This window comes from Taudactylus pleione, unplaced genomic scaffold, assembly GCF_031769625.1.
Source record: "Taudactylus pleione unplaced genomic scaffold, aTauple2 ptg000309l, whole genome shotgun sequence".
Lineage (NCBI taxonomy): Eukaryota > Metazoa > Chordata > Amphibia > Anura > Myobatrachidae > Taudactylus > Taudactylus pleione.
Window position 1 is genome coordinate 8873920 of NW_028284710.1, and position 26373 is coordinate 8900292.

General features: G+C 46.5%; 1 protein-coding gene across 1 annotated transcript in view; it reads left to right on the forward strand.

Moving 5' to 3' along the window:
- LOC148511403 (sodium/hydrogen exchanger 3-like) overlaps positions 1-26373 on the forward strand; it is a 184073-nt gene that overhangs the window by 79117 nt on the left and 78583 nt on the right. The window contains exons 6-7 of the mRNA XM_088442279.1: positions 6045-6247; positions 7809-7898. Of these exons, the coding sequence (XP_088298405.1) occupies positions 6045-6247; positions 7809-7898 (293 nt within the window). The remainder of the gene's footprint in view (positions 1-6044; positions 6248-7808; positions 7899-26373) is intronic.

Below are 26373 nucleotides of genomic sequence, written 5' to 3' on the forward strand. Positions count from 1 at the left end.
AAAACAATTTTTTGTGTGTGCGTGTGGCTAACAGCCACACGCACACACAAAAAATTGTTTTAATTTTTTCATTGGTGGTGTGGCTAACACGCACACAGAAAAAATTGTTTTCATTTTTTCATTGGTGGTGTGGCTAACACGCACACACAAAAAATTGTTTTTATTTTTTCATTGGTGGTGTGGCTAACACGCACACACAAAAAATTATTTTTATTTTCACACTTGTGGTGTGGCTAACACACACACACACAATTTTTTTTTTATTTTCACACTGGAGGTGTGGCAGGCTAACACGCACACACAAAAAATTGTTTTTGTTTTCACACTGGTGGTGTGGCAGGCTAACATGCACACACCAAAACAATTGTTTTTATTTTCACATTGGTGGTGTACACAGTAAAAAATAGTTTTTATTTTTACACTGGTGGTGTGGCTGATACGCAATTACGCACACACAAAGCTGTTTATATAATTTTTTGGAAAAAATACAGATCCAAAAACAAAGAGAAAACACCAAGGGAAAAAATCCAAAACCAGATCCAGATCCAAAGCCAGGGGAGATACAGATCCAAAATCAAAACCAAAACAGGGGGGTCGGCGCACATCTCTAGTATAATATAATCATAATGGTTAGCTTTATTTATAATAAATGTATGATGGCAGAAGAAAGAACGGCCAGATATGCTGCGCCCCACTCATCTTATTGAAATTGCACTGCAACTTGAAAGGGCCAACTATCCTTTATCAATGCAAATGTGGGATAATAAGCTTGCAAGGCCCAACTACTATATCCCTTTTTAAGCAAGCCTACTCGGGTGAGAAGTGCTGCAGATCCCAGTAGGGTTAAAACAGCCTACCCTGTAAATTGAAGGGGAGTGCACCCCCAGACTTTAGTAAGCTGGAACTTGTCCTGCTGGCCTTTTCCTCCAAAAATAAAGCCGACAAAAAAGACACAAAACGGGAATAGAGAAGGGGAAAGCCAGCAGAAAAAGAGGCAGAACTATGACTGCCTAGAGACTAAGGGGCCTATTCATCAACACTAAAATAACTTTTAATGACATTTTCCTTAATTACCGTTATTTTAGTATTCATGAAGAGACTTAACACAGGAGATATCACTGATATCTCCTGGTTAAGTCCCCCTGCGTTAATTTCCACACTCCCCATACATTAGTATGGGATATGGAAATTATGGTATTCATCAAATTCTGAAAATTATGTATTTTCGGAATTTGATGGAGTTACTATCCGCCACTGTGAGGTGGCGAATAGCAGGTAACACTTACCTGCTTCTGTCTGGTGAGGTACACCGGTGTCTCCCTACGGTGCTCTGGTCTGTCCTCTGGCTCCAGTGGATGTTCTGAGACGTGTTCTCCAGGCAGAACACAATAAAGTTTAGAAAAAAAAATCTAAATCTTTAATCTAAACTGTATTGTGTGCTGCAGGGAGACCATGTGTCAGAACAGCAAGACGGAGCCAGAGGTGCTGCAGCGGGCAGGTAAGTGCGGGGACGGGGAGAAGTATGCGGAGGGGGAAGGGGGAAACACAATTACCGCATCTGTAGGCAGTGCTGCACATGCGCTGGTTTTACAGATGTAACAGCGCATGTGCAGCACAGATTCCAGCTGCGGTAAATTAGTGTAGATAGGGAAAACTATCTATTTCCCGAAAAGCTGTCATCGCAAAAATTACAGCTTTAAGGAATAGATAGTTATGGAGAGGAGGAATGATGAATTCCTCCGGTAATTAGGTAGAACTCCATGCGAGTTCTAAACCTAATCACCTCCAGAGAATTTTTAGGTATGATGAATAGGCCCCTAAACCCATAAATCATCTCCAAAAACACCTTTAAACTACACTATTTGGCAACCTACACCACCTGACTTATCTACTGTAGCTAAGAAAACACCATTTATTAACCCTGTCTCTCAGTGTCAATAAATAATTTTTCCCCATGGCAATAGATCCCCCCAGAAGCATTAACCCACCACAGTGCCATTAAACCCTACCCTTCACTCTCATGCAGAGGCTAGCAGAACGTGGCTGATCTTTGGTGCCTTCGTTGAGGTGTGAAGCTAGCCTTTCTGTCACCCAGGGCAATGACTTATCATGGTGCCTTTTTCCCCATCACAGTGGATAGTAGTCACCTTCTATCTACTGTACATGACCAACATATAGTACAGACCATACTTGCCGACATTCAGCTCCCTCCTTCCGGGAGGGAGCTGAATGCCTGCATTGTGTGGGGGGCGTGGCCGGGCTATGATGCCATTTTGGGGGCGGGGCTGGGGCATGACTGCACGATTGCGTCATCGTGGCCCCGCCCCCTCTTCACAATGCCGGAAAAAAGGCATTGTGAAGCAGGGGGCGGAGCCACGATGACGCGATTCAGCGCAAATCGCGTCATCGGGCCCCCCGGCAGCGGGGGTTTTTGCTAGCAGTCTGGGGGGGTAGGCAGCAGCCATAAGGCTTGCCTGCCTTTCCGGGGGGTCGGGAGCGGCACCCGATATTCGGGAGGCTCCCGACCAAATCGGGAGGGTAGGCAAGCCTGGTACAGACAGTATTAGTAACCACCATAAAGGGCTGGATTAAGACTTTGGGGGGCCTGGGGCACTTAAGACTGGGGGGCCCTAAATCGCAACATTTGGGGTGCAGTGTACGGGTTCTCATTCACAATCCTTCGGCATGCACATGAAAAGGGTCACACATCACACCCCCATTTCATTTTTACACTGGAGGCATGAACATCACTTCCCTAGCTGCTAGCTACTCCAAGCATCGTGTGCACAGCAGGTGAGTGTCCCCTCCATACCTTTCCTCCACACAGGACACTGCAGCCCCCATGTGGGACAGTACTTGAAGAGCAGGACTGTGCCTTCAAAATTGAGATGTTTCGGGGTATGCATACATACATACAGTAGTCACACATCTATACCTGTGCTGTACGTACATACAGTACTTGCACACACCTATACACATACAGGCCCTGATTCAGAGCCAGACGCTCTTTCACAGTGCTCGCTCTGAATCAGGGTGTTTTTTTGGGTGTTTTTGGAGCCGGCCTCCTGGCCGCTCGCTAAGCTGTGGTTGACCACCCACAGCTTTTCCGAGCGGCCAGGTGATGGTCGCGGTGGTCGCGACCATCGGGCTTGCGACAAGACCCTTGTGGTAGGGTCTCGTTCCCGCAAGCCCCAGTGAGCTCACTGCTCTAATAGAGCAGGAAGCTCAACTACTGACATCACCAGTGATGTCAGTAGGGCCGCCCTCAAACGGCAGGCGTTCCTTTGGGAACACCTGCGTTTGGCCAAGCAACCCCCCCTCCGAGCCTACAAAACGGGGTGAGCTGTCGATCAACATCGACAGCCGCCCCGTTTTGTTGCAAGCCCCGAAGCGAGTGATTTCTCGCTCGCTCCGGGGCTTGCGCACGTGCAGTGCACACGTGGCACGTGTGCACTGCCCGTCCATCAACCCACTTGCTAGCACATAGCACTTGCGAGCGGGTCTGAATCAGGCCCACTGTACATACATACTGTCACACATATAAGGCCTGATTTTGAGTTGGGAATAAAACAAGAAAGAGTAGGTAACTGTGTATTTGGACAAATCAAACGTGGTACTGTAAATACTGGCTACTGTTACATGAAGCCCACAAATGCTGGACAGCTTTATTGTTACACTGCAATTTAGATTTTACATTGGACGCCCCCCTACCAAATCTAAATCTCTCTGCACATTTTATATCTGCCCCACCTGCAGTTTAACAAGGTTTTATATTCCCAACTCAAAATCAAGCCCATAGTCCAACACATATAGACATTACACATACATACAGTCACACACATGCCATACTTGCCTACTTTTGAAAAAGCATTTCAGGAAAATTGTGAAAACAACACCTATGAGCGCGGCGGTAAAGTGGAATTATATATGTTCAGAAGTGGTTCCATATAAATGGTCATGACTAACTTTATTTTGAAAATTCATGTACAGTAGTCATAGGGATCATTGTAACTTTTAACCAATGCAAGGCAATGATCTCATCTGATTGTATATATCTCTATAGTTCCAAGTAGTGTATATAACTGCTACATAATGCGTGTAGGGTGCAATCAGGCAGTTTGGTAGACTCTTCAGGGATCCAGGGAGATTGCTAATAGATTGCTACTGTTTTAGGGTGTGTGTGTGTGTAACTGTATGTATGTGTACATGTGTCATACTTGCCGACTCTCCCTGATAATGTCGGCTCCTCCTCAGTGACAGGAGCAGGGTGCTCCACTGTGATATTCTCCTGCAGCACTCGGCTCCTGCCACAGAGGAGGAGCCGACACTGCAGCCCAGCATTACCGGGGATGCTGGGCACTCCCCTGGAGGGATATCCCATGAAATCCAGCCCACTTTTTATTAGGTCATGTCCCCTTTTCTGGAGCGCGCAGCTCTGCCATGCAAGGGGGGATAGTCCTCAACACTCTGGGTACACTGTCTGCAGCTACTACTCTCCTCTCTCCCATACTGCTGTATCTGACTGTACAGTATTGTATAGCCCCACCTACCTCTCCTCTTCTCCAGCTCGCAGTGCAGTCCTGTTGCACTGCAGCTGTAATCAAATCGTGGAGGTGATCCCTCAGAGAGGGGTCCCAGAGCACATGCCTCCTGTGTCTCTCCCTTAATCCGGCTCTGCTGCCATATACTACAGACTGCATTAGTGACCTATATATACTACAGACAGCATTAATGACCTAAATGTACTACAAACAGTATTAGTGACTGCCATATGCTACAGACAGCATTATAGACTACCATATACTACAAGCAATATTATTGACCGTCACATATAATACAGACAGTATTAGTGACCGTCATATACTGCAGACAGCATTAGCGACTGCCATACAGTATAATACAGACAGCATTAGTGACCATCATTTACTACAAAAAGCATTAGCAACCGCCATATACTACAGGCAATAATAGTGACCGCCATATATAACATCCAGCATTTACTACAGATGGCATTAAATGCCTTACTGCATCCCTCAGTCTCATAAAGAAAACCTGCGCAAATCACATCTTGGGCCCCCTGGACCCCCCACTTATGCACTTTAAGCGGGTGGCAGCGAGGAGTGTGAGTGGATTTAGGTGGACCGCAGACTAATGGAGTGGGGTGCGGGAGACTTGCCCACTTTTTCCGGGTGGTGGGGAGTGCCTCCTGGCCATTCCAGTAGAGTGGGCAAGTATGCTCTAACCATACAAAGCAGCTGATCTAATTAGTCAGTATAGATTGTACCATCTTATGAAATAAGCCCAAGTGCATACATTAAGCATGGAAGGGCAGGCCGCACCCAAGAAAGGAACACCCCAACATTCATTTATCTCATTCTCATTTTAATAATCTTGTTCCACAATATGTAATCAGGTTTTTGCACTGCTCTACAAAGCAAGAGACAAAAGAAGGTATACAGGGCCTGATTCAGACCCGCTCGCAAGCACTATGCGCTCGCGAGCGGGTCGATGTAAGGCCACTGCGCATGCACACGCTGGAGCCGGCTCCAACGTGTGCATGCGTGAGACCCGGCTGGCGACGGGAACTCCGCACCAAAAGGGGGCGGCTGTCGATTTTGATCGACAGCTCGCACCATTTTGGAGGCGTGGCGTGGGGGTGGCTTCACAAATGGAGGCGTTCCCATGCTTCCGGCTCACTAGGGTCTCGTCGCAAGCCCGATGGCCGCAATGGTCTTGACCATCGCGACCATCATCCTGGCCGCTCTAAAAAAAAAAACACCCTGATTCAGAGCGTCCGGCTCTGAATCAGGGCCCCAGTGCTCCCATATACAATTCTGTAGTACTTCTCTGCCATTTTGCACTTTGTAAATTAGCCATAAAATGAAACGCAAGTTTGCATGCAATTTCATTCCAATCCCATAGGCAGAAGCAGGAAATTTACTGTTATTGCAATTTATTTAAGTGGTAAAGTCCAAATCATATAAGAACATTGGGCTCATACATTCAATGATATAAACTAACAATTATGTTGTGTTTTCTCTTAGGTGTTGTTGTGCAAACATGGGTTTTAAATCGTTTTAGAATGGCACAGCTGGAAATAATAGATCAAGTTGTGATGTCATACGGTGGACTGCGGGGTGCTGTTGCCTTTGCTTTAGTCGTTTTATTAGATGCCAACAAAGTAAAAGCAAGGAATTTGTTTGTCAGCACAACTATAATTGTTGTGTACTTTACAGTCATATTTCAGGTATGTCAGTTGTTTTAATAACTACATTTACAGCTTAGACGTCCTACACTTGCACAAAATAAATGCAAATTCTATATGGGTTATTGTCCAATGTTCCTAATTGACTGGAACATATTTTATTCAGAATATAACAGGACTAATTTAGAGTTGGAATTATTAATGCTCATAATGTATGCAGAAAACACATACTCACTGTGGGTGAGATGTACTAAGCTCTGGAAAGTGATAAATTGCAGAGTAATAAACTACCAGCCATTTATCCCCTAACTGTCATATTACAGGCTGTGGGGTCTATTGACTAAGCCTTGGATGGAGTTAAAGTGAACAGAGATAAAGTACCAGCCAATCAGCTCTTAACTGCCATGTCACAGGCTGTGTTTGAAAAATGACAGCAGCTGGTTGGCTGGTACTTTATCTATGTTCACTTTATCTCTATCCAAGGCTTAGTAAATAAACCCCTGTTTTTAAAAAAATGACAGTTAGTAGCTGATTGGCTGGTAGTTTTTCACTGTCCAATTTATCACTTTCCAGAGCTTATTACATCTGTCCCTATGTGTTTAAGTCATTCATATCTCAAGATGTGTCCAACTCAGAGGCAGTAATACTGAATCGAGCATACAGTACATCAAGTGTGCAAGGGTGCATTCATTTCAACTGTCTCATGATAGCATAGACCTGCTACTTGGCAGTGTTAGTAGCAAATACCAAAACTTTACTTTATTTGTACACAAAATAAAAATGTCAATGAATTGGCTTATTAAGGGAATTGTATCAAAACTATGTATATCTTATCATCAGCCCCCCACTACACTACTAGTGTACTGCATAGACTTGCCCAGCCCCATCTATGATGCGCAAACATTTTGATATGTATGATTTTTTGTGCACATGTGCCAATACAGAAATGTGTGATTTACACAAAAATAATTGGCATCAGCCCAGTGTCTGCTTTAATATATCCAGTGCTACTGCAAATAACTACTTTCTGTGAAAGCTTAGGGCCTGATTCAGCAAGGAACGAAGTTGCTTATACGCACACAATTGTTGTGTACTGCACGTTCGGGACTGCAATTGCAGCGACTACGCAGACCCATCACAGAGTGATCGACAGGAAGGTAACCTTCAGAGAAATGCAGGCGTGCCAGTGAGTTTAAACACCGTTGCAGATGCGTGCATTAATTATCCACTGCGATGCCATACGCAGCCTGAAGTTAGCAATTCCTGAGTAAGGTCACGGCATGTGTAATTGTGAGCGAGGCTGCGATGGTACTCGATTGTACCAATGTTTTCGCAGTCTTTTTAAATATTACGGATGTGCGTAAGGTAAAGTGGGCTTCCTTACGATGTGCTGCGGCGGCATTGCAATCGCTATGAATTAGCATACTATCGCAGTTGAACTGCGTGCGTATGCAATATTGCGCACAGTGGTGAATCAGGCCCTTAATCTGACAAACTTTTTGATCCTTGAATTCAAAAAGTAAATAATATATGTTTTCTGCCCATTTGTTTTAATTCTCTCTCATAAATAAAATCTGTAATTTTTTATGTCAATTTTAAACAGGGATTAACCATTAAACCTTTGGTACAATGGTTAAAAGTGAAGAGGAGTGAACAACGTGACCGAAAGCTAAATGAAAAGCTACATGGCAGAGTAAGATCAATCTGAACTTTTGTATATATTATTTTTATGAGCAAATTTTCTATTTTCTATTACAAAATACAAAGGTCTATAGATTAAAGGACTACTAAAACTAAAATGTGAGCTACAGTCAGTGGCATATATATAATGGGTGCAGGGTATGCGGTGCACATGGGCCCCTGAGTCCCAGGGGGACCCACACCACAAACCCTGCACCCATTTTTTCCATACTTACCTCTCAGAGGTTGCAGCACAAATCACTGGGAGAATGGTGCGGTGGTCATTTTCCCAGTGTTTTGCACATGTACAGTTGGAAAACATTGCTAGGAAAATGGCTGCCGCTCCATTTCCCCGGATACCTGCACATGCACAGTAGACTCTGGAACAGCACCAGAGTCTGCTAGTGTTAAGTAATGTGTTGCCGGCTAGAGAGGAGGGGGCCCGGACTGCACACTGCCCCCCTCTTTTCTTAATATACTGGCTATAGTACTTTATGATCAAAGTTTGCATAGATACGTACGAGTAATGGGTCCCTTGCGCACTGGATAAGTGATACTAGTTGTTGCGGGGTGTACCGCGAGTAGGACAGAGGTGCCTCGTCCTCTTGGAATACAATAGAAGGAAGTGGCTACCGCGCTCAACCCCTAGATGGTGTGCTGAATGCTTAGCGTGTATAAATCAGGCCGGTGCACAGGTTATATGATACAATTTATTAATGCAATACAGTATAAACGTTATGTGCCTGAATTAAAGTCACAGTGTTACACACATATAAAAAAAATACAAATAAGAATACATTCTGAATGGTACAATTTGAGTATGGTCAGAATAAAGTATTAACAAAGGAACATAAATGCCTGGTTGGCAGTGGACAGCAGGATGCGGCACCCGCAGTGCTGTGGTGGTTGTTGGCATGCGTATAGAAATGATAAAGTCAGTAATTAGTGGTGAAAAACAGGGGATATGCAGGATCCGGATTAGTGCACAGGTGGGATATAGAAAAAGTGTTGAAAAAAGTTGAAGAAAAGTTATGGGTATAGAGACCAGGAATAGTTACTGTAAATGATGGTGGTGGTTGTTAATGCACAAGTCTGTAGATAGTTTGTAGAGTAGAATAGAACAGAACAGGGGGGAGGACAGAGTGTGAATCCGTCTCGGCAGAAGTTGATCAAGTACCTTTGCAGATTGCCTCAGTTCCGGGGTGCCTTTTTCGGATGTGGCACTGGATTGTTATCAGCTGGGGTGGTATGCCGGCTTCCCTGCAGTGTGGGCTGCAAACGACGTGCCTGATGCGGCCGGATCGTTGGGCACACTGGGCTGCCTGGGTATCGGCTGGTTGGTTCAGTCTGGCCACGGCTTTCCTTTTGTGGGTTAGTCGCAGGAGGGACCTTCCTTCCCTCTAACTGGTGGTGCTGGGACCGCTGGCCTGCGTTCCTCCTTCTCTTCCGGGTAGGCGTCCGGAAGTCCCGGTCACGTGATGCCGTGGGCTGGGGCTGCTGGATGGTACTTGTCGTGTCCTGCTCATGTGATTGGAGATGTGGGTGGGTCCCAACGCATTTCGGCCGAATTGGCCTTCCTCTGGGGGTGTGGATACTCAGTCTGGTGGGTGTCGTTGGTTTATAGTGGTGCGTGGGTCTGCCTCCTGTTCTGATTGGGTTAGGGGTGCGTGGGTCCGCCCCCTGTTCTGATTGGGTTAGGGGCTGGGGGTGAGGTATCCTGGTTCCTGCATGTGCAAGGTCTCTTGTTTTATTGCTTGGCGGCGTACCGACGTGTATATCGGCATTTGTGCAGCACATATTTCACTTTACCATGTATACCAATAAAGTAATAGTCCAGGATGTTTCATACTGTTTCTTATAACTAGGGGAGTGCACCGGCCACTTTTTGTGCTTTGGTTTTGGATCTGGATCTTTCTTCGTGTTTTGGATCTGGATTGGTTTTGCCAAAACCACACTTCCATGTTTTGGGTTCTGGGTTTTGTGTTTTGGATCTGTATTTTCTTGAAAAAAAGCATAAAAACAGCTAAAATCACAGAATTTGTGGGTTTTTCTGCTCCTATGCTATTATTAACCTCAATAACCTTAATTTCCACTCATTTCCAGTCTATTCTGAACACCTCACACCTACCATAGTGTTTTTATGTCCAAAAGGTTGCACCGAGGTAGCTGGATGACTATGCTAAGCGATACGAGTGGGCGGTACAAACACGTGGCCCATCTAGGAGTGACACTGCAGTGGCAGACAGGATGGCAGTTTAAATAACTAGGCCCCAAACAGTACATAATGCAAAGAAAAAAAAGAGGTGCAAGTTGGAATTGTCCTTGGGCCTTCCCACCAACCCTTATGTTGTATAACCAGGACATGCACACTTTAACAAACCAATCATTTCAGCGCCAGCGTCTGCCACACGACTGTGGCTGAAATGATTGGTTCGTTTGGGCCCCCACAAAACAAGCTGGCAATTAATCTGTCCCTGCACAAACTGGCTCTACGGAGGCAAGATGTACATCCTCATCCTCACAGAGTATTAATTCGTCCCCGCTGGAATCCACCACCACAGGTCCCTCTGTACATTCTGGAGGCTGGTCTCCCTGGAAGAGTTGATAATTCATTTTTATGAACATCATCTTCTCCACATTTTGTGGAAGCAACCTCCTACGCCTTTCGCTTACAAGGTTCCCGGCTGCACTAAACACTCTTTAGGAGTACACACTGGAGGGGGGCAACTCAGGTAAAATAGAGCCAGTTTGTACAGGGGCCTCCAAATTGCCTCTTTTTCCTGCCAGTACAGGTATGGACTGTCTGACATGCCTACTTGGATGCTGTCACCGATGTAATCCTCCACCATTCTGTCAATGGTGACAGTATCATATGCAGTGACAGTAGACATGTCAGAAATTGTTGCCAGGTCCTTCAGTCCAGACCAGATGTCCAAACTTGGTCCTGCCTGCCCCACATCACCACCAGCAGGTTGCTTAGGATACCTAAGTTTTTTCCTGGCAGCCCCAGTTGCGGGAGAAAATGAAGAAGGAGCTATTGGCCTGTCACGTTCCGCTTCAGCTGACAGTGTTTTCACCAGCAGGTCTTTGCACCTCTGCAGGCTTGTGTCAGCTGGAAAGAGAGACACCACAGAGGCTTTAAACCTAGGATCGAGCACGGTGGCCAAAATGTAGTGGTCTGATTTCAACAGATTGACCACCCTGGAATCCTGGCAAAGCGAATGAAGGGCTTCATCCACAAGTCCCACATGCCGAGTGGAATCGCTCCGTCTTAGCTCCTCCTTCACTTTCTCCAGCTGCTTCTGCAAAAGCCTGATGAGGGGAATGATCTGACTCAAGCTGGCAGTGTCTGAACTGACTTCACGTGTGGCAAGTTCGAAGGGCTGGAGAACCTTGCACAACACGGAAATCATTCTCCACTGCACTTGAGTCAGGTGCATAACCCCTCCTTTGCCTATGTCATAGGTGGATGTATAGGCTTGAATGGCCTTTTGCTGCTCCTCCATCCTCTGAAGCATATAGAGGGTTGAGTTCCACCGAGTCACAACCTCTTGCTTCAGGTGATGGCGGGGCAGGTTCAAGTTTGCTGGTGCTCCAGTCTTCGGCACGCAGTCGCTGAATGGTGAAAGTGGCCAGAAATTTTTTGGGCCACCCAAAGCGTCTCCTGCATGCCCCTGTCGCTTTTCAGAAAATTCTCCACCACCAAGTTTATTGTGTGAGCAAAACATGGGACGTGCTGGAATTTGCCCAGATGTAATGCCCGCACAATATTGGTGGTGTTGTCAGATATCACAAATCCCCAGGAGAGTCTAAGTGGGGTAAGCCACTGGGCAATGATTTCCCTCAGTTTCTCTAAGAGGTTGTCAGCGGTGTGCCTCTTACTGAAACCGGTGATACACAGCGTAGCCTGCCTTGGAACGAGCTGGCGTTTCTGAGATGCTGCTACTGGTGACGCTGCTGTTGTTGCTGCGTAAGGTGATACATCTACCCAGTGGGCTGTCACAGTCATATAGTCCTTAGTCTGCCCTGTTCCACTTGTCCACATGTCCGTGGTTAAGTGGACATTGGGTACAACGGCATTTTTCAGGACACTGAGGACACTTTTTCTGACGTTTCTGTACAGTCTCGGTATCGCCTGCCTAGTGAAGTGGAATCTAGACGGGATTTGGAACCGGGGACACACTACCTCCAGCAATTGTCTAAATCCCACTGCACTAATGGCGGATACCGGACGCACGTCTAACACCAACATAGCAGTCAAGGCCTCAGTTATACGTTTTGCTTCAGGATGACTGCTGTCGTACTTCATCCTCCTCGCTAAGGACTGTTGGAGGGTCAATTGTTTAGTAAAAGTAGTGGTGTTCCTACTTCCTCTCTGGGATGATGAACAACTCCCAGCAGCAGCAACAGCACTAGGAGGAAGTGGTTCTTGATCTTTCCCTATTTTATTTTTATCGGAGAAAGTTTGGTCCTCCATTTATGTTATATTGATAGGGCGCACACAAACACAGAAAATTATTTTTTATTTTTGTTGGAGACTAGTGCATTTTGTGGGTTACATCACCCTTTAAGAAATGAGCCAGCCGGCTCTTTACTTATGGGACACAGGTGCATGCTTGGCGCTGCTCCTTTGTTGATGCACGTGCAGCTACAGTGCACACAATTCACAAAGACAGAAAAAAAAGAAGAATTTTTTATTTTTTGTGGAGCGCACTTTGAGGGTTACACCACCCTTTAACACACAGACGCACGCTTGGCGCTGCTGCTTTGAGGATGCACGTACAGTGCACACAATTCACAAACACAGAAGAAAATATTTTATTTTTGTTGGAGTGCACTTTGGGGGTTACACCACCCTTTAACAGACAGACGTACGCTTGGCGCTACTGCATTGAGGATGCATGTACAGTGCACACAATTCACAAACACAGAAGAAAATATTTTATTTTTGTTGGAGTGCACTTTGGGGATTACACCACCCTTTAACAGACAGATGCACGCTTGGCGCTGCTGCTTTGAGGATGCACGTACAATGCACACAATTCACAAACACAGAAGAAAATATTTTATTTTTGATGGAGTGCGCTTTGGGGGTTACACCACCCTTTAACAGACGAGCCAGCCGGCCCTTTACTTATGACACAGGCGCATGCTTGGCGCTACTTTGTTGATGCACGTGCGGCTACTGCGCACACAATTCACAAACACAAAAAATTATTTTTTATTTTGTTTGGAGTGCACTTTGGGGTAACAGCACCCTTTAACAGTCAAGCCAGCCAGCCCTTTACTTATGACACAGGCGCATGCTTGGCGCTACTTTGTTGATGCACGTGCGGCTATTGCGCACACAATTCACAAACACAAAAAATGATTTTTAATTTTTTTTGGAGTGCACTTTTGGGGTTACAGCACCCTTTATTGGACAAGCCAGCCGGCCCTTTACTTATGGGACACAGGCGCACGCTTGGCGCTGCTCCTTTGTTGATAACCATGCGGCCACAGTGCACACAATTCACAAACACAGAAAATAATTTTTTATTTTGTTTGGAGTGCACTTTGGGGGTTACAGCACCTTTTAACGGTCAAGCCAGCCGGCCCTTTACTTATGACACAGGCGCATGATTGGCGCTACTTTGTTGATGCACGTGCGGCTACTGCGCACACAATTCACAAACACAGAAAAAATATTTATTTTTTTTGCACTTGGGGGGAGCACCCCTGATGGGAAGCAAGCGGGAAGCCAACTGCCTAAATACCGGCAGCCGGCTTCCCGACTGTCTTATCCCGGCAAGGGTGAAATGCCGGGTGTCTAGATGTAGACGCCCGCATTTCCCCGATGCCAGGGAGACCAGCGCCCGGCATCCCGATCGTAGTGATGCCGGGCGCCTTGAGCGGACAGCCACGGGGGGGAGGGTTAGGTTTAGGGCTCCCGGGGGGTACTAAGGGTTAGGCACCCCCCCGGAAGGGATAGGGTTAGGCTAGGGGGAGGGAGAGTTAGGGTTAGGCACCCCCGGGGGGGACTTAGGGTTAGGCACCCCCCCGGGGGACTTAGGTTTAGGCAGCGGGGAAGGGGTGGTTAGGGTTAGGCACTTAGAGGGGGGATTAAGGTTAGGCACTTGGGGGGGAATTTAGGGTTAGGCACCCCTAAGGAGGGTTAGGGTTAGGGGGGTTAGGTTAGTAGATATTCACCTCTCCACGATCGGGATTTCCAGCGCTGTCGGGCTTCCGCTGCTTCGAACTCTGCTCTTGTCGGGCTGCCGCTGACGGGAATCGAACCGCCGGCCATGCGGCCGGTGGTATTTCATGCCCATTCCCCCCTGATGGACAGAGCACCCCCTGGACAACACTACAGCACCCCTTTAGGACTGGGGCACTGCCCAGGACTTTGGAGTGCACACAGCCCCTATGGACAACTGACTGCACAACACAGTCCAGGCAGCCCCTATGGACTTTGGAAGAGTGGACACAGCCCCTATGGACAACAGCAGCACAGCACAACACAGCCAGCCCCTATGGACTTTGGAGAAGTGGACACAGCCCCTATGGACAACAGCAGCACAGCACAACATAGCCGAGTGAGAAAATGGCGCCGACGCGGGTACCTTATATAGAATCCAAAACCCGCGAGACCCGGAAGGCGGGATGATGACGTTTTGCCTCGATTTCAGATCCGAGTCAGGCGGGAAAAGTCGAGCCTGACTCGGATCGGCCTCGGATCGGGGGAGCTCGGGGGGGTTCGGATTTCAGAAATCCGAACCCGCTCACCCCTACACTTGCTATTCACTAATCATCCGCAAGAATGGAAAATCCTTAATTAGAAAACCGCCACAAAATGGCTGATTAACCCCCCAACAGCTGGACAATGCAGTAAGCACACAGGAGCTGAAACATACAGAGACTCTGGAAAGATGGCCGCCATTTAGGTTTAGCCTATTTTTATTTTTTAGCTGGTAGTGATCACTACTAGATCCTACTATTAGACCATTGGATCCAATAACTACCATTATTTATCCCACTAGGACTTTGTTCCTATGGTCAGTTTTCTTCCTTATTCATGTAGACATTTATACATATTTGTGCGCGTGTGTGTTTGTGTTTATCATGTGAATGGGATACTATGTACGTGTGTGTGTATGTATGTATATGTGTATGTGTACACGTGTGTATGTATGTATATATATGTGTGTGGGTATATATGTATGTGTATATGTATGTGTGTATATATATATATATATATATATGTATATATATGTATGTGTGTATATATGTATTTATCTATGTGTATGTATATGTATGTTATATGTGTGCGTGTGCATGTATGTACTCGTGTGGGTATGCACAGTTATATGTAACTGTGGTTTAGTCTACACACACATAGAAGAATATATATATACAGTATATATATTTTTTTGTTTAGTATTTTTCTATTTGGGACCATCACTTATTCATCCAATATAGATTCATGTATTCATTTATTTTTAGTAGAATTTGGGTGTTTTTTTGTCTCCTGACCATGATGATTCCTGTCAATCCTTGGTTTTGATGATTCAATATAATAACATCAATATCAATGTTTTTTTAGGATAATTGTTAATGCCTTAAATATATAAGTTTGCACTGATATTGTTAATCCATTATTGGAATATAATGGGTGTCTTCTGTCTCCTGATTATGATAATTTTTAGTTTTGATGATTAGCTATTAATAACATCAATATTATATTGATGTTCTTCTAGAATAATCGTTAATGTTTCTATATTAATAAATTTTTTAATATTTTGTATTGACACTGTTTATTCATGATATGTATTGATATTATTTATTCATGATACAATGTGTTTTTATATATTATAAATTAAATTTTATTTTATGTGAGTTTAGATTTATAAATCAATCCATTCATGTTTTCATTTAGATTAATATATTATATACGTATTTAATTTATTATTTTTTTATATATTTTTTTTCTTTCTTTTATTGATTTTTGTCTATACTAGTACTTACATGTATGTATATACACTTGTTTTTTTATTTTTTAATCCAATGAGCAATCGACACACTGCTTTGAGCTCTTGGGATTTGTTTATTTATTTATTATGTTCACATATCTGTTTTCAATTAAATTGATGAGATCTGCAATGCTCCCTATATAATGGAGGAACTTCTACCATGGGCACATAGCTTGAAAAAGTCTCGAGATCGGGAAGAAACGCGTAGCTGCCCAGTTTTTGCTCCACTGCTGTTGCCGTACCGGTCCTAACATCAACTTGCCGCTCTGTCCAAAGCACCCACTGACATCTCCCGCATCTCCTGGATACTATTAAGTCGCGGCGTTGCCTCCAGCTCTTGGTAACTTCCCAGCACCTCTCAAACATGTGGGTCCTAACGGCGCTCCTATACAACGAGTGAGAACAATCCTCAATACAAGCCGTTTTCATTTACCTACAATCTATAACATTCATGCTCCAAATTGAGGTGCTGTGACAGCGGATGGGAGGCTTTGTGGTTGCCAGCCTTTAAAGCGGCTCTTATGAGAACTTCTAACCCTGCAACAATCTAATTGATACAGAACATGATATGGACAGCTGATATATTGTATCTACCATAGGCAGTTGATTGATTTCAATTGGGGGACTCAAACAAAAACAACATATCCCCTCTTCTTTTTCAACTGTGACAATTGAATTTTTGTACGCTGTACAATATTTGCGTTATTCCGGAATACAGCACAGCTGGACATTTATTATCAGTGGAGAATATTTCACCAATATATAACAATTTTCAGCAATTTTCTACAATTATATATCTCATTTTTTATTTTTTAAATTTTTCATATTCTATTGCTCCTATTGCTCTTCATATTATTCGCATTTCTACATGTGTTATTTGATTGTGTATTGTATATTTTTATGTTTTTTTAACTGATTTACATTAAATTCATGCCTAATTAATTATTTGTGTATACTAGCGCAGTTTCTGCTTGTTCTATTTCTATACGCATGCCAACAACCACCACAGCACTGCGGGACGCCGCATCCTGCTGTCCACTGCCGACCAGGCATTTATGTTCCTTTGTTAATACTTTATTCTGGCCATACTCAAATTGTACCATTCAGAATGTATTCATATTTGTATTTTTTTTATGTGTGTGTAACACTGTGACTTTAATTCAGGCACATACAGTTTATACTGTATTGCATTAATAAATTGTATCACATAACCTGTGCACCAGCCTGATTTATACACGCTAAGCATTCAACACCCCATCTAGGGGTTGAGCGCGGTAACCAGTCCTTGCATAGGTACTTGCAGCATACTTGCCTACTCTCTCGATTCGCCTTGGAGCCTCCCAAAAATCGGGTATCGCTCCCGGCCCCCCGAAAAAGGCAGGCAAGCCTCCCGGCGGCCATACACTGAATCGCATAATTTTGGCCCCGTCCCCTGCTTCACAATGCCTGTTTTATCAGCATTGTGTAACGGGAACCAGTGGCGTAACTAGGGCAGGGCAAGCGGGGTGCGTGCCCTGGGCACCGTTGGACCGGCGGTGTGGGGGGGCGCCACCGGCCACGGTACCGGGCCGCTTGCCCTAGTTAGCCAATGTAGCGCTGACCGCAATGAGTGCGGTCAGCGCTACACATTTACACAGGACCGGCGCTAGGCTTCCAGTGCCGGTCCTGTGCTGCACACCTGAGCCCATTACCTCCCCCTGAGCACTTGCCCAATAGCGCCAGGAGGTGGGCTCAGGCTGTGCATAACACACGCATCGCCACCAGCGCTGGCGGCGATGCGTGTGTTAAACAGCAGCCAATGAGAGTCAGATAGACTCTCATTGACTGCTGCAGCACCCACTGCAAGAGCCGGACTTCCGTCCGGCTCCTGCAGTGGGTAATGGGACAGACGTCATGTGACATCATGACATCTCTCCCATTATGCTGAGCGCGCCAGCCCGGGAGGACTGGCGGCGGCGGGGGGAGCGGTGTCGCAGTCCGGAGCAGCAGCGTGGATTCAGGTAAGTATGTTTTTATATATATATTTTTTTAAACCTGTCACTACACTACTGGGGGCACAATTGGGGAGAGGGGTGGCTACTACTGGGGGGACCTCTACTGGGTTGGGGGCACAACGGGGGCTGGTGGCTACTGCTGGGGGCACCATTATTGGGAGGACCTCTACTGGGGGGGGCTATTACTGGGGGTACCATTATTGGAAGGTCCTCTCCTGGGGGGGGCTATTACAGGCGGCACTTAATCGGGAGGGGGAACCTCAACTTAGGACCACTAGTTGAGGGGGGAAACTACTACTGGGGGCATTATAAAAGGGGCCTACTACTAGGGGCACTGCACTGGGGGGACCACAACTGGGGGCAATAACAGGAAGGACCACTACAGGGACCACTGGATAGGGGGGGTCACTACTGGGGGCCTGCATCAGGGGGACCACTACTGGGGGCACTGCATGGGAGGGGAGGGGACTACTGCTGGGGCACTATATAAGGGGCTTACTGCTAGGGGCACTGCGGGGACCACTACAGGGGGCACTAGATAGGGGGTGATCACTACTGGGTGCCTGCATAAGGGGGACCACTACTGGGAAAACTGCATGGGGGGGACTACTACTGGGGGCTCTATATAAAGGGCACTGCATAATATGGGGGGGGGACTACTACTGGGGGCACTATATAAAGGGCACTGCATAAGGGGATACCACTACTGGGTGCACTGCATTGTGGGAACTGATACTGGGGGCACTGCATAAAGGGGAACACTACATAGGGCACTGCATTTGGGGGGACCACTACTGGGGGCACTGAGTAAGGGGAATTAATTGGGGGCTGTATAAGGGGGACCACTACTGGGCATATAGTATAAGGGGCACTACTATGGGCCTGCATAAGAGGGACCACAACTGCATACTGGGGGTACTGTATAAGGGGTACTACTGGGGTTAAGGTGCATATGGATAGGAATGTTCAGCGTGAAAATAAAGGGGTGTGTCATGTTGACACGCCCCATTTTTAAGTGACCACGTCCATTTTTTTTCCGCGCGCACCTTAGGCGCGCGCACGTATCGGGGTGTTGGGGTGGTCTCCCTTTTCAAATTTGCCCTGGGCTCCAAATACCCTAGTTACACCACTGACGGGAACGGGGCCAAAATGACACAATCACTTGCCCCCCGTCTCCCTGCCCCTGCCATCTGGCTGCTCCCTCCCGGAAGGAAAATGGGGACTGCGGCTTGTACTGCTAATTAGCCTTTTGCAGAGATCTATATGAAATCTGGATTAGGCTATTGTTATATAGCTGGGTTACATAACTTATGTAGACACTGTAGGTATGATAAAAAAGCCCAGTGGTTTTTGCTCTGCTTTTCTGTGAAATTTAAAGCTGACATTTTTTGAAAAGCTATAAAAAACTTGTGTTGCCCTTAAAGCGTTGTTGTTTTAAATCCTATGGCAAAACCAACATTTAGTGAATACACCCCTAAATATAACCTAAAGGTCAAATTTCATTAGAACCTGATTGGTGTTGATCAGTTTGGATGGTATTTTTTAGACAATGCCTGATTTAGATATGGATGGTATTGCACAGCTGCAAGGAAGCAGCTGTGTAATACTGTCCACCCAAACGCTAATGCAGCAGGAGGTATCTGTAGGAAATAGACACCTTGCATCTGTGATCCAAGTGCCGCGTCCATAGATGCTGCCTCGGATAGCCATTGTGATGGTTACAGCTTTGGCCTGTCTGCGTTAGCTGAGACTTACTCAGCACACCTCCAAAATGGGGGCGACACTCCACCATTTTGGAGAGTGGTTCAACTCACTGCCCCCCCCTCAAATACTGCATCATGTAAATCATGCTTCAGCTAAGGGGTGTCTGCGAGCAAGCATGCAGGACATGTTCTGCACATGTACAGAACGTGGCCTACGCAGACCCAGAAACAACAGAGATGTACGCAAACAATTGGATTTGCGGACATCTCTGAATTATGCCCAATGTCCAAGTCTGTAATATGTGTGTGGTAGTATTGCTAGGTAAAAAGTTGATAATACCCTCCCCTTTAGAATGTAAGCTCTTACGAGCAGGGACCTCTACCCTCTTGTGCTTTTCATTACTTTACTTTCATCTACTTCTTACTTCCCACTAGGGCACCTAACACAAGCCTTGGTTGCTTATCTTGGGTGTTATGGTTGCTAATGTAGCAATGTATATTATCCTTGTCCTCGTCCTGTATTGTATTGTACTGTGAGTCACTAGTCAACCTATTTGTTTATGTACTTTGTAAAGCGCTGCGGAACACTTGTGGCGCATTATAAATAATTGATAATAATAATATTAATAATAATAATAATACAATAAACCAAGGGACAGACTGGGGATAAGAATTGGCCATGGTATAAATTTCATGCACTCACCTTAGGCGTGTGCACACCAAAAAAGGGCATAGCCATGCATCACTAGGGCGTGGCTACACATTACACCCCTTCTTTGAGTAGTTTCCTCAGTATGAGGCTGCGCAATATGATGAATTAGAAAAAGCCTGCCAGCCAAGTAGAGTGCAGAACTGCTCGGTCAGGCATCTGAACGGCCAGCCCAACCCAGCCCATCAGCCTTTCTGGCATTTACCAGAATTGCCAGATGGCAAGCCCACCAGTGATTACACCTATTGCAAACTGAACATTGTAGTATTTCCTCCCACCAACCAACCTGACCTGGCATTAAAAAATTAAACTCCAGAATGACCATACAAAAACAAAAATGACATAAAATAAATGATGTCAGGACAAGTTATGTTCTATCCACACTGGACACCTTGATAACTTGCTGCAACTGTCAGCTGGTATTCTAAGTTCTGTTGGGGCTTGTATAAATTATGGAAAGTTACAGGCCTGTTCAATAAAGAGATAAGTAATAAACAGCTCTTAAAAAGCCAAACAATGAATGAATATCCTAGGCCGCACAGATCTCTCTCATTATCCCCTGCCTCCATATCTGTCCTATTTCCCCTTCCATATCTGCCTCATTTCCCACTCCATAGTTCCTTCATTGCCACCTCCATAGTTCTTTCACTGCCCTCTACCTCCATACTGTATCTCTCTGCATCGACCTTCCATTGTAATGTCATCACCCCTTGACCCTCCTCTCCATATATCTTTACCCCCCTCCATAGCTGTCTAATTACCCGCCTGAGCACCCCTCCATATCTGTCACTGCCACTCCATAGTTCTTTCATTTACACCTCAATAGCTCTCTCACTGACTCCTACCTCTATAATTCTCTGCCCTTTCCATAACAGTCTAATTGCCACCTGAGTCCTCCTCCCTTCACATATTGCTGCCCCCTCCATAGCAGTCTCATCGCCACTTGAGTCCCCCTCCCTTAACATCTTGCAGCCCCTTTCATGGCAGTCTCATTGTCCCATGAGCTTCCTCTCTCCATATTGCTCTACCCCTCCTGCCATTGCATTCCATTGCTTCCTGAGCTACCCTCTCTCCATATATTTCATAAATCTCTACCCTCTTCCATAGCAATCCCATTTCCTCCTGAGCCCCCCTCTCTCCTACCGTACTCCTCCCTAGTTATCTCTCTCTTTACATCCGTTACTGCCCCTCAATATCTTTCTCTTTACCCCCTCCATATATATCACTGGTCCCTACTGTATCTCTCTAATTGCCCCTCCATAGCTCTTTATTACCCTCTCTATAGCTCTCTTACTGCCCATCCTGAGCCCTACTCTTTCCATTTCTCTCTGCATACCCCATCCATAGCAGCCTCATCACCCCTTGAGCAGGACTGTCTCTACCATTGGGCTTTTTGGACAGCTGCCCAAAGGCCCAAAGCTTCAAAGGGCCCGCTAGCCCCCTTGCAGCCAGTTGTTAAATGTTTGTTATTTTTAAAAGCACTGTATTCCGATACCCTGCCCCCTGCCCCTGGCCCCCGCTGGCGGTTGACGAGTACTCGCCTGTCACCTCAGTCACACCGTTTCACTACATCCGCCAGTCAGACAGAGTCTCTCTGAGTGTGAGAGACGACTGCTGACTGTTTGATGCGTGAGATGCAGCAGCTCCGCCCAGGCCAGGCAGTTTGGGCGTTGCCTGCCTTGAGAGCTGCTGCTGGCTCCTTCAATGTGTGCCACTCAGCTGCTGCTGGCTCCTTCAATGTGTGCCACTCAGCTGCTGCCTGCCGCGTAGTCTGGTGCCGGACTGGAGGATCCCTCGTCCCGGTCTCAGCCTCAGGAGACTCCTCTGCCAGGCCAGCCACTGCCTCTGTCCCGGCGACTCCCGACCCGGCAGGTAAGAGCCTGTTTTCTGCGACAGGGTCTGACTGGGCATTGCGTCCTTCATTAGGGTTTGGGATGTTACATGATCTCCCACTAAAACAAACAAAAAAAAGTGCAATAAATACCAGGCTAGATGGCACCAAAACGGGCACTATATGGTGGCTGTATCATATCATAATTATTGTGTCATACTGAATATACAGTAATATATATATATATATATATATATATATATATATTAATCTCCTTTTACTATACTGAGTGGATGAAAGCTCCTCTCACAGTGCAGTGAAGATGCAGTGCGGATCCTTTTACAGTGCATTGAGGAAAGACCCCCACACATTACATTTACATTTTTTTCCCGTGAATGGGTGGGTAAGGGCCCCAGTGCATTGCTTTCCCCAGAGCCTACACAGCTGTTAAGACAGCCCTGCCCCTGAGCCTCCTCTCTCCATATCTTTCTGCCCCCCCTCCATAGCAGTCTCATTGCCTACCGGAGCCCTCCTCATATATGTCACTGCACCTCCATAGTTCTCTCATTGCCACCTCCATAGTTCTCTCATTGCCACCTCCATAGTTCTTTCACTGACTCCTACATCCATAACTCTTTGCCTCCCCTTCCATATCATCTCATCTCTCTGCATATATCACTGCCTTCACTTACATAGCACTCTCATCACTCCATAAGTCCCCCTCCCTTCACATCTCACTGCCCTCTACATAGCAGTCTGCCATCTGAGTTTGCCTCTCTTCACATCTCACTGCCCCCTCCATACCAGTCTTATTGCCACCTGTGTCTCCCTCCCTTCACATCTTGTCCATTGCTCCCTGAGCTACCCTCTCTCCATGTCTTCCATAGGTCTCTACCTCCCTTCCATAGCAGTCCCCTTGCCCCTTGATCCCCCCTCTCTCCATATCTCCCTATCCCCCTTCAATATCAGTCCCACTGCCCCTGGGCTCTGAGCCCCACTCTCTCCAAATCTACAATATGTCCCTACCATGCCATGCATAGTAGTATCTTTATCCCCCCTCCCTCCATATTTTGCTTCCCCCACCTTTCCTCCCTTTTATAGCAGTCCTGTACCATCCAGCAGCTCTCACTTTCTGCTCTGTGACTGTCTGTAGCCATTGCTGCCACTCCGTGCCCTCAGTCCAGCCGCTCCAGTGACCTCTCTCCTCTGCAGGCTGTAGCTAACAGGAAGAGCAAGTGCAGTCGGATGCTGAAGCACATAGGGCTCGTGGGAGTGAGGATACCCCTAGTCTTCCTGACGTCTCCTCGGATCGCTCATGGAGTGATCCGCGGGAGACAGTTTTAAAAGGAGAGTAAAAAAAATATGCACTAAAATATAACAGGGTGGGGGACATGTGCTATATCTCCCATGCTGGCAGCTAGAAAGTCAGGGGCACCCTCAATTGAAGAACGTAATCTCTTTTAAACAATGTGCTTGTAAATCATTACAAAGTTCAGAGATGGGGTAGGATCCCCGGGATGTAGTTTATATGCCGGTAGTCGAAATAACAACGTTGAAATACTGATGTCCGGCATAATGCCGACGCCCGTAATCCCGAACATCCATGCAGCGGAAAGTATGAATGGATAGCCAGGGATTGTGGGGCTAGGATTAGGCACCCCCGTGGGAGATTAGGGTTAGGCACCCCAGGGGAGGGTTAGGGCTAGGCTACGAGAAGGGGGGTTAGGATTAGACACCACTAGGGAAGGTTAAGGTTAGGCACACCCCCCTGGGAGGGTTAGGTTTAGGGTGCGGGAAGGGAGGGCTAGGGTTAGGCACCACTGGGGGTAAGTCAGGGGTAGGCACCCCCTGGAGAGGTTAGGGTTAGGAACCACTAAGGGAGGGTGAGGGAGGGTGAGGGGAAGGGAGGGTTAGGGTACTTACCTGCACCTGTCGGGATTATGCACCATTCAGGCTTACAGCGTCGGTATTTATTCAGCTGCCGGTATCTCATACTGATTCTGGATCCCCCATTCTGCATTCAATAGTCAAATGATTTGGCTTCTTAGTGATGATTATTATTATCTGTTATTATATGTGATCACCAGATAATATCCAACAAAACCATTAGTAGATATAGTGGATGGCTTGAGTACACTAAATGTGCCCAATTTATACCATCTTGGCACCTCCACACTAGGAAGTCCCCTCTTTTACACAATGTGTCCCCAAATTAGAATACCCTACACTGTAAAAAACATAAAAAATCCAGAGATTAGCAAAATGTCCCCCTCCTAGCTGCAACACAAGGGGGAATTTGGGGGAAAATGCATTAAACCTTGGAGAGAGATAAAGTACCAACCAATAAGCTGTATTTTAAAAACGACAGTTAGAGCTGATTGGTTGGTAAATTATTTATCTCCACTTTATCTCTCTCCAAGGTTTGACATCTACCCCTCAATGTGATAGAATGTAATTTTATTTGAAAATGGTATGCCTTTGGACAAATAAAAAATGTGGAACCAAGAACCACCAAGTATTTCTTGGTGGAGTTTATAACTAGAGATGAGCGGGTTCGGATCTCAGAGATCCGAACCCGCCCGAACATCGGTGATCTGAGTCAGATGCGAGCCGGCTCGGGTTTTCCCACCTGGCTCGGATCTGAAATCGAGGCAAAACATCATCATCCCGCTGTCGGATTCTTGCAAGTTTTGGATTCTATAAAATGTCCCGCCGCGATCGCTATGCACACAACCGCACACAAAAAAAAATTGTTTTTATTTTTTGGGCAGCAGCCCTTGACAGACAGAAGCACAGCTACTCCGATGACAGTGACAGCCAGGTGTGGCTAACACGCACACAAAAAAATTTGTTGCTTTTATTTTTTGGGCAGCAGCCCTTGACAGACAGAAGCACAGCTACTCCGATGACAGTGACAGCCAGGTGTGGCTAACACGCACACAAAAAAATTTGTTGCTTTTATTTTTTTAGCAGCAGCCCTTGACAGACAGCAGCACAGCACCCCTGCGCAGCTAAGCCGATAACAGTGACAGCCAGGTGTGGCTAACATGCACACAAAAAAAATTGTTGGTTTTATTTTTTGGGCAGCAGCCCTTGACAGACAGCAGCACAGCACCCCTGTGCAGCTACGCCGATGACAGGTGTGGCTAACACGCATTCAAAAAAAATTGCCTGTATTATTTTTTGGCTAGCAGCTCTTGACAGACAGCAGCACAGCACCCATGAGCTGCTACACTGATGACCGGTGTGGCTAACATGCACACAGAAAAAAAATAATATTGTTTTTTCACACTGGGGGTGGGTGAAGACTCAGAACACCCCTGAAGGACAGAGCACCCACTGGACAACACAGCACTACAGCCAGCCAGCCAGCCCTTATGGACAGTACAACAGCCAGCCCCTCTAGACAACAGCCAGCCCTTATGGACAACAGTAGCCAGCCCCTACATGGACAACAGTAGCCAGCCAGCCCTTATGGTCAGTGTCAGCATCAGCAACAGCTCCCAGCTCCCTCCCTCTGCATGCTCCAGCCCCTGTATGGACAACAGTAGCCAGCCCCTATATGGACAGTAGCTAGCCAGCCCTTATGGTCAGTGTCAGCACCAGCATCAGCAACAGCTCCCAGCTCCCACCCTCTGCATGCTCCACAACCGGAATGAAAAATTAGGACACACTGTATAAATTACCTGCCATCATTTAAGAACTGATACAAGTTAATCAATAGATACTTAGTGCAAACTCCAAAGCACTATACCAACATCTGGAGATGCTTATTAACCATTTACAACAACATTGGTGATTAAGGGCTCTATTTACTACAATCCGCATATTGAATGCAGATTGTAGTGGATTTACTACAAATCCCTTGCAGGAACAGAGCTTGCGATAAAGCTCTGTCCTTGCGAATCCCCTCCGCACACTAGTCACGGTATTTTTGCAAAAAGTACCTTGACAAAGTGCCCGCGCATGTGCCGGCCGCCGCTGCTACCCCCTGGCGTTAAGCTCCGCCCCGGCGCTAAGTCCTGCCCCTGCGATTGCAGACCCTCCTGCGACCCTCCCCCCCCCGCGACCCCCCCTCTCCCTTAATTACACTTACCTGCATGATCCGGGCCTCCGGTGATGTCCTCCATGCCTCCAATCAGGTGATTTCCCATACTGCACTGGGACCCGATCACCTGATGACCGGGCCGCAGTGCACTATGGGAGACCAGCTGACCGGAGGAGAGACATCACCGGAGGCCC